The 14,207-nt window shown below is 45.5% G+C and overlaps 1 protein-coding gene across 1 annotated transcript; it reads left to right on the forward strand.

Annotated features, from left to right (window-relative positions):
* Window positions 1-5,240: 5,240 nt before the first annotated feature.
* STBD1 (starch binding domain 1) lies at window positions 5,241-13,925 on the forward strand. The gene is made up of 2 exons (XM_039368123.1): window positions 5,241-5,504; window positions 11,899-13,925. Exons 1-2 carry the CDS (start codon window positions 5,327-5,329, stop codon window positions 12,642-12,644), a joined length of 924 nt encoding a protein of 307 aa, XP_039224057.1. The 5' UTR covers window positions 5,241-5,326; the 3' UTR covers window positions 12,645-13,925.
* Window positions 13,926-14,207: the final 282 nt, after the last annotated feature.

Below are 14,207 nucleotides of genomic sequence, written 5' to 3' on the forward strand. Positions count from 1 at the left end.
CCAAGCTGAGCCATGCTGGCTCAGAAATTCTGGGAGTTGAAGTCCACGAGTCATAAAAGAGCCAAGGTTGCCTACCCCTGGGATAGGGTGTGGTGGCTTCACACGGGAAGTTTGACTTGGGGCAACAGGATTTTGTTTTTATGAATTTGGTTTATAAGGTTTTTCAGTTCTTTGAACGCCTGTTGGAGAGCTGCCCAGAGTCTGATAGAAGTGGGTGGCTATATAAATGTTTTAAGCGAATCGTCAAACCATAAGAGCAACTAAGATGATCAAAGGCCTGGAGACTAAAACATACGAAGAATAGCTATGGGATTTAGGGTTTGGCTAGTCTAAAGAAAAGAAATAGGGGAGACATGATAGCAGCGTTCCAGTCTCTGAGGGGCTGCCACAAGGAAGAGGGGGTCACGTTATTCACCAGAGCACCAGAAGGCAGGACGAGAAACAATGGTTGGAAACTGATCAAAGAGAGAAGCAACCTGGAATTAAGGAGAAACTTCCTGACAGTGAGGACAATTAACCAGTGGAACAGCTTGCCTCCAGAAATTGTGGGCACTCTCCATCCCTGGAGGTTTTTAAAAAGAGACTAGACCAGGGGTAGGCAACCTTGGCTCTTTTATAACTCGTGGACCAACTCCCAGAATTCCTGAGCCAGCATGACTCAGCTTGGAAACCTCTCCCTTTCCCCTCAGCATGGCTGGCTCAGGAATTCTGGGAGTTGAAGTCCACGAGTCATAAAAGAGACAAGGTTGCCTACCCCTAGACTAGACGGTCACCTGTCTGAGACGATATCGGTTCTCCTGCTTGAGCTGGACTAGAAGACCTCCAAGATCCCTTCCAGCTCTATTTCTATTATCATACATATAAAGTGATAAATATCTGTCAAAGCTCTCTTCTTGAATTTTTTTCCACCAATAAGGGCAATGTCGCCCTAAGACAGGGATATCAAACTGCCAGCCCGCAGGCCAGACGCGTCATGATGAAACCACGCTCACCCCATTGCCAGCAATGGGGAAAAAGCACCGATACATCACGTGATGTCATGTGACATCGCAAGTTTGACATGTCTGCCCTAAGAAATCCACTCTAAACCACCACATTTTAAAAGGTGGGAAAAAATTAATGGGGCAAAACTGGCGCTGAAAACTAAGGTTCAAAAACCTTCAATGACTATTGATATTAGTCAATGATGTACATAGTGGCATGTTTTTTGTTTGCAACTGCTGAAATCTAGTTTCACAATTTCCCAATCTTCTTTGTAAGGATTCAAAGTGTTCCATAATTGCTAGAGGTCTAAATGTAGGTGGTCCTCAAATTACGACCGTAACTGAGCCCAAGATTTCCAGTGGCAACTGTTAAGCGAGTTGTGCCTCACTTAACAACTTTTTTTCCCCACAATTGTTAAACGAATCGCAGTTTGTTAGGTGAATCCTGTGTTTGTTAAAGAAATCTGGCTTTCCTCATTGACTTGTCGGAAGATGGCCTGGTGATCACATGACCGTGGGGCAGCGCAATTGTCGTAAACCCACACCAGCTGCCAAGCGTCCACTTTTTGAACAAGAGACCATGGGGACGCTGCAACCGTAATAATAATAATAATAATAATAATAATAATAATAATAATAATAATAATAATAATAATAATAACAAAACCCTCTAACTAAAGAAATAAAAGAATTGAAACAAAGAATAACTGAGCATCTAGAACAGCACAAAAACAACAGAATAAGGCTACCTACATTGAAGCTTGTTCCAAAGAAACAGCTAGCACAAGCATTAAAAGATGCAAATACTGCAATATCAAGTATAAGCACCAATTCACTGCAAGAAACAAACCAACTAATGTACAGCACAGCTGCAGTTATAACAGAATACCTGGGATGCAAAATCAACAAAAAAGAAAAACAAACAAACAGCGCACCAGAAAAATGGAAGGTTAGACTAGAAAATAAGATCAGCAAGTTAAGATCACATGCAAGCAAGCTAGAACAGATGAAAGAAAAGAAGCTGAAGAACAAGAAGACCAAAGAAGACCTAATCAAGAAATACCACTTAGAAACAAGGAAGATCAAGGAAGCACTGGAAATAATAAAGCAACAAATAACAGCTATAGACAGGAAAATCAGTAGATATGAAGCTCGAATTGCAAACTATAGGCAGAACCTCCAATTTCAATCCAATCAGAAACGTTTCTACCAATCCATCAATGGAGAAACTGCAAAGAATCAGTCAGTACCTGACAAGGAAGAAACAGTGCAGTTCTGGAAGCAGATATGGGATAACCCAAAGAAATACAACAAGGATGCGGCTTGGTTAAAAGAGGTGGATGCAAATAAAACAGAAGTTGAAATGAAAGAACTAGTAATAACAACAAAAATGGTAGAAAAAAGAGCAAGGAAAATCAAAAATTGGTCAGCACCAGGTGAAGATGAACTGCATGGGTTTTGGTTGAAACATCTAACTGTTATACACCCACTCATTGCCAAGCAGTTCAACAATATACTACAAGGAGGAGAAATTGAAAAGTGGCTAACAACTGGGAAAACCTACCTAATAATAAAAAATCCAGCAAAAGGGGCAACACCAGGCAACTACAGGCCAATTACCTGTTTACCAACAACTTTCAAATTACTAACTGGTGTTGTAGCTGATGCAGTACAACAGCATCTAGTTGAAAACAATCTCTTTCCACCTGAGCAGAAAGGAAACCGCCCCAATAGCAGAGGAACAAAAGATCAACTCCTAATAGACAAAATGATCTTGGAAAACTGCAAGAGAAGGAAGACCAACCTGAATGTGGCATGGATTGACTACAAAAAGGCATTTGACTCTCTGCCACATGATTGGATAATCAAGTGCCTAGAAATAACAGGAGTCAGTAGAAACATCAGAAAATTTGTGCAAAGATCGATGGCACAATGGAAGACACAGTTGCAGATCAATGGTGAGAAGCTGGGAGAGGTTAATATCAAGAGAGGGATATTTCAAGGAGATTCATTATCACCATTACTATTTGTTATTGCACTGTTTCCTCTGTCAACAATACTGAATAACTCAGGACATGGCTATCAAACATCAAAAACATCTGCCAGACTATCCCACCTCCTTTATATGGATGATCTGAAGCTGTATGGAAAAACATCATCTGAAATAGAATCGCTGCTCAACACTGTCCGTATATATAGCCAAGATATTGTAATGGAGTTTGGCTTGGACAAATGTGCCACACTTACTATCAAACAAGGAAAAATTCTCCAGTCTGGATGTCTGATGGTGCAAGATCAGAAATATTACAGGGAGAGAGGCACACATGAGCTGGAGTTGTCAGAACAATTCCTCAATCTTTTGAGATTTGTGGACTTCAACGCCCAGAATTCCATGCTATCTGAGGAATTCTGGGAGTGGAAGGCCACAGGTCATGGAAACTGCTGAGATGGAGAAACATCTTTGTAGAATCTTTTTGAGGCTGGTATATGACAGGAATCTAAATTCTTGACCTGTTAGAACTGGTGGCCTACCCACAATTTGTAACCTAAGTGTAAGTATTGAATTTCAGCAGATGTAAGAGCTAGCTAACTTCATCTGAGCATGGAAGCCAATCTGGACATACTTAGAAACATGGTCTTACATGTAAATATTTTTAAAGGACTGTCTTTATGCAGAGTTTGATAGATAAATCACTACTGGTAATCCTTGGCTTACAACCATTCTTTTAGTGACCTTTCAAAGTTAACAACAGCACTGAAAAAAATAACTTGTGACCGGTTTTCACTTACAATTAGGGAATCAAACTATTCTCCAAAGCACCCAAAGGCAGGACAAGAAGCGACGAATGGAAACTAAAGAAAGAGAGAAGCAACCTAGAACAGTGGTTCTCAACCTTTTTAATGCCGCGACCCCCAACCGGTCGTAAGTCAAGGACTACTCAACCAGTCGTAAGTTGAGGGCTACTCAACTGGTGCAGCACCGTTTGCAGAATGGGACTTTTGGTGGGCTCAGCAGGGCAGAGACAGCTGGACAATTCCTATTGGCTTTTGAAAGGCAATAGAATTAGACTCTATTCAAGAGAATAAAAGGGAGTAGCACAGCTAAGGAAAAGGGGAAAAAAGATGGCGGACTGCGTTGTTTGGCGACCCCCGTGAAATGGTCGTTCGACCCCAAATGGGGTCCCGACCCACAGGTTGAGAACCACTGCTCTAAAAGGAATGCAAATGACCAGCTGTCAGCGAGGAATATAAATCCTGCCATTCCCCCCACCATCTAGTCAGAGCTGAAGAAGCTTCTTGGAGGAGAAGCGAAACGTCTTCAAAGAAAAACAAGGAAGTCCAGCTGCCTCTTGAAAAAAGCCCCTTTGGGATTATTGAGGACGCTCCATCGTGGTCGAGGACTCAGTGGAGTATTTAAAGCTTGCCTGCAACGCTCCAGCTGGCCACGAGGGGGCAAGCAAAGCCGTCCAGGCTGCTGCAACTGTCCTGCCATTTGACGGGCAGACCCCCCCCCCCCGAGCCGCGAGACCCCCGCTTAACCTTTTCCAAGCGACCCACGGCCGGGCTAACCGAAGCCTCTTTCCCCGCAACCAGCCGCTCTGCTTTCCGGCTCTCCGCGAGCCCTTTTAAGCGGCTTTAAGCCCTTTCCGCCTGCGGGGATCCTCCCCAGCTGCAAGCAGCAGCAGGCCTCGCCTTGAAAGAGCCCAGCGGTTTTTGTTCTGCCAATGCTCGTCATACAAAAGTTCCTTTTCGCGGCTCGCCAGTTGCGCTTTTCTGCCTCGACGGCAGCCGTTTCTTGTCTCCCGACCCGGGGGCTTTGAAAGGGGTGGGGGGGGGAGGTTGCGGTCGGCATTTAGCCTGCGCGGTTTCCACCCCCCCTCCCCCTGCCCCCCCCCGTCTCTGCTTCGACGGGCGGGATCGCTTGGCTCGAGCAAAGGAAATAAAGTTGGAAGGGACCTTGGAGGTCATCTAGTCCAACCCCCTGCTCAGGCAGGAAACCCTCTGTGACGATGCTCTCGCCCGCGGCGCTTGCTTTTCCCTTCGGGGCGGCAAGGCCAGGCCAGGGCGGGGAGCAGCTGGTCGGCCTCCCAAGTTTGCGCTCCGCTCCCTAGGGTGCAAGAGAGCGGGGAAGCTCCCGGCTCGACGGCCGCCATCCGCAACTTGGGCGCCCTCCGCGAACTCCGCTGGCCGCGAGGCTCCTCCCCGGCCTGGGCAGGTGCCCGCCTCGCTCCCGGTGCCCATATAAGGCTCCTGGGTGGGAGGGCGCGGCCCTGCTTCGCTCGGGCTCAACGCTAAGTCCCGAGGGCCGGTTGTTGCTCCTGCTGCTCCGGCCGCCGTGGGCCATGGCGTGGCTGGGAGTGGAGGATGAGGACGGCGGGCTTCTGGCCGGGCTGTGGCAGGCCTTGCTGGCGGCGGTGGCGGCCGCCTTCATGAGCTGGCTGTGGTTCGGCGGCGGCCGCGGCGGCGAGGGGGAGCGGGAAGCGGTGGAGGAGCCCAAGGGGGAGACGCGCGGAGCCAAAGGTACCGTCCACCTTCCTTCCTTCCTTCCCTGCCTCCCTCTCTTTCTTCATATCGTTTTCCTTCCTTGCTTTCCTTCCTCCCTAGCTTCCTTCCCTCCTCCTTTCTTTCCTCGCTTCCTCCCTTCCTTCCTCCCTTTCCTTCCATCTTCCTTCTTTCCCTCCTTATCTTGTTTCCTTCCTTCCTTCCATCTTCCTTCCTTCCTTCTTTCCCTCCTTATCTTGCTTCCTTCCATCTTCCTTTCTTCCTGCTTTCCCTCCTCTTGTTTCCATCTTCCTTTCTCCCTCCCTTTTCCTTCCTCCCATCCAACTTGGTCCTTCCTTCCTTCCTTCCTTCCTTCCTTCCTTCCTCCCTCCCTCCCTCCCTCCCTCCCTTCCATCTTCCTTCTTTCCCTCATCTTCCTTCCATCTTCCTACTTTCCCTCCTTATCTTCCTTCCTTCCTTATCTTCCTTCCTTCCTTCCATCTTCCTTCCTTCCTTCTTTCCCTCCTTATCTTGCTTCCTTCCATCTTCCTTTCTTCCTGCTTTCCCTCCTCTTGTTTCCATCTTCCTTCCTCCCTTCCTTTTCCTTCCTCCCATCCAACTTGGTCCTTCCTTCCTTCCTTCCTTCCTTCCTTCCTTCCTTCCTCCTTCCCTCCCTCCCTCCCTTCCATCTTCCTTCTTTCCCTCATCTTCCTTCCATCTTCCTACTTTCCCTCCTTATCTTCCTTCCTTATCTTGCTTGCTTCCTTCCACCTTCCTTCCTTCCTTCTTTCCCTCCTTATCTTCCTTCCTTCCATCCATCCTTCCATCCTGCTTTCCCTCCTCTTGCTTCCATCTTCCTTCCTCCCTTCCTTCTATCCAACTTGGTTCCACCTTCCTTCCTTCCTTCCTTCCTTCCCTCCCTCGCTTGAGTCCTTTCCCTTCCTGCCGCCCCGCTTCTTCTGGGGCAGAAGGCAGACTCCTAGAGCTGGAAGCGACCTCGGAGGCCTTCTTGTCCAACCCCTGCTTCTCGGGGGGGGGGGGTGTCAAATGATTGTCCGGCCTATTTTTGGAAACCTCCAGCGAGGGAGCGCCCACAACTCTTTCAGCGCCTCAAGACGCGGCTTCGCCCCAGAACCGCCGGCGCTTTTACGCGCTTCGGGCGCTCTGGAGAGGGGGACGCGCCCTGCAGGCGTGTTTCTGTCGGTCTCCAGCTCCCCTTTCTGCCTTTATTCCTGCTTCCCTCTCTCTCTCTCTGACCAGGACAGTTTGGTCCTGAAGCCCCCTCCCCAATTGATTGCTAGTGGGAACCCCCTCTCTTTTGCTTTGGACATGCCCCTTTCACACATTCCCCCCCCCCCCAAACGGGTCAGGCGAAAGCCTTGCTAGATATATTAGTGAGGGGTCCTGGGTGCTCTCTGGGCTGGCTGGCTTGCTTGCTTGCAGACGTCCCATTACCCAAACTCAGTAACATCACCAGTGCCAGAAATATTAGTGCTAACCTTGGAGTGGGGATGTGGTGGAATGTGACGCAATCCCAGCCCGTTTAGTATGTGGCGCCAAATATGATGAAGGTCAGGGGGAAAAAAAATGCAAGGGGAGAATCCGGTCCCCAGTGGGTTGTGTGAATGCAGCCAGAATGAGCTATTAAACCTGGAACGTTTTAAACATCTGTACTGAGCGGGGTGGGATAGGGTGAGACATGGGGGGAGGGTCTGGGCTGCTGAAATCTCTGCTGGTAATCAATCAATGCCGCTTCAAAAGGCAAAATAACTTCTGTAAAGTTAATTCCTCAATATATTTCACAAGAGTTGCTGCTACAGTAGAGCAGTGGTTCTCAACCTTTGGGTCGGGACCCCATTTGGGGTCGAACGACCATTTCACGGGGGTCGCCAAACAACGCAGTCCGCCATTTTTTTCCCCTTTTTCCTTAGCTGTGCTACTCCCTTTTATTCTATTGGCTTTTGAAAGCCAATAGAATAGACTTTCTTGAATATAGTCTAATTCTATTGGCTTTCAAAAGCCAATAGGAATTGTCCAGGCTGTCTCTGCCCCGCTGAGCCCGCCAAAAGTCCCATTCTGCAAACGATGCTGCAAGTTGTCTGCAGCGAAGGCGAGCTGTCTGGAAGCTTCCACCCCTCCCTGCTGAGCAACTACTAAAAATGTAAGTAAAAGAGGGCCAGGGGTAGGAGGTGGGAGGCCGGCAGGCGCAGGGAGGGTTGCTGGCACGCGTGGGGCCCGGCGGGTGCCTTACCTCCCTTGGGCTGGGCCAGTTGGTGGCCCAGCCGGTGGTTGGCCTGCTCCGTCTCTGCTGCTTGCCAGCTACGCCTCGGCCGGCGCAGGGGGCGGCACCACGCATGCGCGGCGCTCCCGGGCAGGGAAAGTCCTCGACTTACGACCAGTTGGGTAGTCCTCGACTTACGAACGGTTGGGTAGTCCTCGACTTACGAACGGTTGGGGGTCATGGCATTAAAAAGGTTGAGAACCACTGCAGTAGATGAAGGGGGGGGCTTAAACTGTAACATATTAAAAACAATTAGTAAACAAATACGTTGATCTATTAAGTCAGTGTTTCCCAAACTTGACAATTTTAAGGCATGAGGACTTCAACTGGCTGTGGAATTCTGGGAGTTGAAGTCCACATGCCTTAAAATTGTCAAGTTTGGGAAACACTGTATTAAGTAAACACTACTAATAAAGTCTAAAAAATAATAATAATTCTAACAATCAAAAGTAACAAATGAAAATCAGTAAATCAGAAAAAGCAATCGTATCATCCAAATGTTAGTTGGAACTCGATTAAAAATCAGTCATCTATTCTAAAATATTAAATCCTTCAAGTTCTAACGGGACACCCCTGTTTTTGAGCCCGAGATGCTGCATGCTCTTGGTAATAAAAGAAAATTGGATGGGGGCTGGCCCCGAATCGGGCAGCTAAAATGCCTTTGGCCAGCCTATTCAGTGGCGCCTTGGCAGGATTCTTATAGCTATAGAAGGGCAACTATGCAAAGTATCATCTTAGATTGTGCGACCTTTCTATGGATTGCAGCGCACAGGCTGCCATCAAGTTCTGCAGGCCCCACGGGAATCCTTGGCATTTGGGCCTGTGTTTGCCGAATATATGGACAGGCCATGCAAACTGGCCTTCAGCTATTTTTAGCTCCCTTGTACCACCCGTTAATGGTTATTCCTGGCAGAGCCAAAGGAGTGCCTTTGCTCTTAACATTTCACAGAGCCCAAATCAATCCGTTGCAAGATGATCGTGGGAGAAAAAAGTTAAAAATAAATGGACGCAAGGAACAAGCCCCAAAGTGGAAAATAAAGGCTGAAAATAACTGTTCGCTAAAGATAATACATGTAGTATAATGAACTACAGAGAGTCCCTGATTTATGACAAAAGCTGAGTCCAAAATTCTTGTTGCTGAAGCATTTGTTACATGGGTTTTGATCCAGTTTATGACCTTTCTTGCCACAGCTGTTAAGTCAGGGGTGTCAAACTCAATTTCATTGAGGGATGCATCAGCATTGCGGTTGCCCTCGGGGGGGGGGCGCGTAGGGTGTGTGGCCAGGGTGGGTGCAGCCTACTGAGTGGGTGTGGCCTACTGGGTGGGCATGTCCAGCTCTAAATCGTTCGCGTCAAGGGTGCCTGTGGGGGCCTGGGCAGGAGTGGGACAGATCTGAAGGTCTCTGGCAGAAGGGGGTGGGACCGGGGAAGCGCCAAGGCATGGTCCATTTCTTCATTCCTCACAAAGGGTGACACCTCCCCAGCATGCACCCAGGGGGCGGGGCCGACATGGCAGGGGCTGGTTCCTCGCTGTTTCCAGACAGCCTTGTGGAGCTAAGACTGAATGTGTTTCAGCATAGATGGCCACCACACAATTGTACATTGGCTCCCGGCCAGCCTGGGCCAGGGCCAAGGCAGCGGGGGCCGTTCCCTCACTGTTTCCAGGATGGCTTCACGGACCACATGAAACCACTTTGCAGGCCGCATCCGGCCCCCGGGTCTTGTGTTTGACATGTCTGTGTTAAGTGAATCATTGCAGTTGTTAAGTTAGTAACACGGTTGTTAAGTGAATCTGGCTTCCCCATTGAATTTGCTTGTCAGAAGGTAGCAAAAGGGGATCACGTGACCCCGGGATGCTGCAACTCTTGCATAAGCAGGTGCCGAGTGTCTGAATTTTGACCACGTGACCGTAGGGATGCTGCAACGGTCGTAAGTGTGAAAAATGGTCATAAGTTACCTTTTTCACTGCTGTTGTAACTTCAAACGGCCACTAAGCGAACTGTTGTAAGTAGAGAACTAACTGTAGTTGCTTGAGAATGGATTGCTTGTATTATTATTTTTTTGCTGTGGCTAATATTTGGACCGGATTGGCGAAAGGAAAAAAAAACTCTAATTAAGCCACGGTCCACAATTTCTTGGCCTTTCAGCTGTGGTGAAGCCTTAACATTACAATAGGTTCTCCTTTGCCAGCTGGCTTGGAGTACAGCCTGGCATCTGACTGGGGCAGGAACAGCCTGGAATGGAGGGTGTGGAACTATAGCCGCCCTTTGCAAGGGCTGGTGGCATTTGCTAGGCTATTTTTGCAGCTTTCCTTCTGTGTGCTGGTCTGGTGTTCATCTCACAGTTTCAGTCATGCCCAGGAAATAGCAGTGAAATTGCTATTGCTTACTCACTAATGTGCAGTCAAGAAATATCTTACCGTACCTAGAAACAATTCCCAAGCACTTTCATTCAAGCTTCTAATTCTAGCTTTATTATTATCGATCATCGCACAGTCAGCCAGATGTTCAGACTGGATTTGGCATTTTGTCTACCTATCGAGTCCTTACCCAGGACCTGGGATAGGCAGATTTGGATGTTTGATTGTATTACAGATATCGTCGCAGGATGGAAGCAGTTCCTAATAAGGCCGCCTTTTGCAATTGACTAATAGCGAATTTGTCAATGCCAATTGTGTTCAAGTGGTGCTCTAGTTGTTTTGGGATTGCACCCAAGGAGCCTATGACTATTGGTACTACCCTTGCTTGCTTTTGCCACAGTCTTTCTATTTCTGTTTGTAGGTCTTTGTATTTTGTTATCTTCTCTAGTTCTTTCTCTTCTATTCTGCTATCTCCAGGCACTGCCACGTCCACTATCCAGACTTTTTTGTCTTTCTTATCGACAATTGCAGGTGCTTGTCTGTTTGAGTTCTGAAGTCCCAGAACAGTTTAATTTTATCATTTTCTATGACTTTATTTTATGATCCCACCAGTTTTTGCTTACAGGCAAATGATATTTTTTGCAGATCTTCCAATGCACCATTGTTGCTACTTTGTCATGCCGCTGCTTGTAATCAGTTTGTGCAATCTTCTTGCAACAGCTTACCAAGTGGTCCACTGTTTCTTCAGCTTCTTTATTATTATTATTATTATTATTATTATTATTATTATTATTATTATTATTATCTTTTATTCATTAGACATGAACCTCAGTCAACTGAACATTCAAATTGGCTGGTGCTGATGGTTGACACGGGTTGCTACCAGCATCCTAGGTGTCAACTAGGTACCTCCTTAAAATATAAGATGTTCTGAGTAGCACAGTTTTTTGTAACATTGCTGGAGTTATTGCAGGAAGCTGCAGTTTCTTGATGTATTTTGCAAAGTTTTTAGACATAGTTCCCAGTGCCCTGATGACAATGGGTATCACTGTTACACGTTTCATCCATAATCACGCAGTTTCAATGGCCAGGTCACGATATTTCGTAATTTTTTTCAGTTCTTTTTCTTCGACTCTGGCATCTCCTGGTACAGCAATATCAATCAGCTCGCTTATACTAAATAACAAATAAATAATATAGAAACAATTCCCAAGCACTTTCATTCAAGTTTATAATTCTAGCATTACTACTAGTACTACTACTAGTACTACTACTACTAGCTGTCTATGGAGAGATTCAATCATCCAGGTCATACTTGTCCCAAAGATACTTTTTTCCAAAAGGCAGTTGGACTTTCTTGATCTTTTTCCTTTGAAAATATTGTGCTTCTCATCCAAAGAGCTTCTTCAATGAAGCGAAGAAGCTTCTTGGATGAGAAGCAAAATGTTTTCAAAGAGAAAACCAAGGGACTCCAATTGCCTTTTGGAAAAAGCACCTTTGGGATTCACGCTAGCGTTTACAGTGCATTTATGTTACACAGATTATTAAAAAAGAGCAAAAGGTTCTGAAAATCAGGTGGTGGTGGGGAAAACCTGGTGAGGATTTTGCTGCTAGACATGAAACTCTTGCCAATTAAGCACAAAAGCCAAATTTGTGTTGAGGAGTTCCAGGTCAGAAGAAAAAGTACAGTTTGCATGGGATTAAATCATCACATTTTCCTTGTGGTGTGGTGCACAAAATTACATGTACAAGTAATGTAGAACCGAGACTAACAATATATCCTTTCTATTTAGAACCATTTCAGAGAACCAGTGAGGGTGTCCTTTCGGAAACAAAACCAGCTTGTGTGTCCAGCCCACAGGAGCCACTAGAGAACCATGTTACACCCCCAGGAAGTCACCATACCCCTGACGGCTTCATACAGCCTCCTGAAATAGAACCAATGGTCAAAGATCCTGTAATCCCGTTCATGAACTATTCAGAATATATAAGGAGCGAAGCACCCAGTCACCTGAACACAGCCTCCGAGCCACCCCAAAGCCATGAACTGGAACCGCGTGATGAGAGGATTTCAGCCGAAGTAGACAACTCTGGTGATAAGCCTGAGGAGAAATTCAGCCAAGACCTGGGTCCAGAAACTGTGGATCGTGAAGAAGCTGAGGCCACCAGGAAACCTCATGGAGATGACGTTGGCAACAAGGACTTGGAACAAGTGAAGAGAATCGCAGCGGTAACTCCCATGCCTCAGACTGTCCATGTGGTCTTCCGTGTCCACTACATCACTCATTCGGAAGCCCAGCAGATCGCGATCACAGGTGACCACGAGTGTCTAGGCCAGTGGCGCCATTTTATACCCCTCAGGTATGACAAAGATGGCTTCTGGTCAGACTCTGTGGTTCTACCGTTTGATGCCAGCGTTGAGTGGAAGTTCGTCTTGATGGAGAGTGGCAAGGTTGTGCGATGGGAAGAATGTGCCAACCGAATGCTAGTAACTGAACATGAAGATCAGGTGGCCTATAAGTGCTGGGGGTATCATTGAACATAGGAGTATATTTCTCTGTCTATAGTTACCTACCTTAGTGTGCATCTCCTTGCTGTGTGTTTACTAGGACTGCCTCATAGCCAGTCTTTCTTCTGCTAGGCTAGGCTTTAAGATAGGAACATGTTCTTCAAATGAAATCAAGCCAACAACTCCCTAACAGCAAACAAATTAGCTACTTAGTGGGCAATGTTTCAAAATAAAATAAAACATTTCCAACTCTCAGGTTGACATTATATTGTGTGAAGAGACAGGTGTGTGAATCGGGGACGCTGGATTTAAGGGATTGTTCAACTGCTCTGTAACTGTTTTAAAATATTCTTACTTTATTATGACTGCATCAGAAAGCAATAAAGATGGACTTTTGCAATGATGGCTGGCCTTTATATATTTACCTGTAAAACCTTTTATTAGGATTCAAATATTTTAGTGCATCAAAATACATACTACAAAAACACAAAGAAAAATGAAGATAATGGGAAAGTAAGGAAGGGAAAGGAGAAAAGACAGAAGAGTGTAGAAAAAGAAAAGCATTGATTTCTGACTCGTTTTGATGCAGAATAAGTTTAATAACATTAAGCCTCGGCTTTTGATTTTTATATGATAATATATACTGGCCATTTCTATAACAATAAACTTATCTAATCAGCAGAACCCAAAATCAAAGTTTCATTTTTTGTTCCACCACAAGCAAAAAGCCCAATAGTGGTTTCCACGTAGAAGATGGCTGGCCTTTATATTTTGATGCTTAAAAGGGGGTGTCTTGATTTGGCTGCATTCTATCTGGAAGACCCTCTGAGCATTGTTGGAGGGCACATATATCCACAACTCAACTGATCTTGGAAAATTGCCCTTTGCCTGTTCTGTCCTGAACCCAACACAGTTGTAGGTGTATTAACTCATTAAAGTACGGTAGAGCATTATATAAAAGAGGCAGAAAATTAAACTCTCACTGTTTTAATACTATCTTTCATGATTATGAAATATGCTGGTTTTCTTACTGAAAAGGGTTAGGATGATGATTAAACTAAATAATAGACTTCAAATAAAGTTAACCGGGATGTATTTTTTAAAAGAAATAATTGAGTTTCTAAAAATAACTTGGCTAATGCAGTTACCTGTACAAGTATGTTAGTTTACAGTTAATGATTATAATGTATCCGTGCCCTGTCCCAGTTATATTGAATTGAAGGAGGCTTTTTTCCTTTGTAAGTTAAAAAAAAAGTTAAATTGAATGTATTGACTTGCACTTTGGAAGAAAACTAAAATGCTCTTTATGTACTTAGTAGTTGTGTGATCATACTTGTGTGAACTGACATCAATGGGAACCGAGTGATTGAAATCACTTCCCTGAAATTGCTATTTTTTTTAAAAAAAAAAATACAATTGCCAAACTTGAATTTCCTGATTAGCTGTTTTAAGCAATAAACCAAATCCAGTTTGGCAGTTATTAACACTGCATAGTTCCTTTTTTCTCTAAATTATGACTTAGCTTTTTTTAATGTTATCTCTTCTTTCTTGCCTTTCTGCATTCCATGAAGCTTATTACTATTTTATGTCCAA

This window comes from Crotalus tigris, unplaced genomic scaffold, assembly GCF_016545835.1.
Source record: "Crotalus tigris isolate CLP2741 ecotype Arizona unplaced genomic scaffold, ASM1654583v1 scf7180000020638.1684329919:236218, whole genome shotgun sequence".
In the NCBI taxonomy this organism is placed as follows: Eukaryota; Metazoa; Chordata; class Lepidosauria; order Squamata; family Viperidae; genus Crotalus; species Crotalus tigris.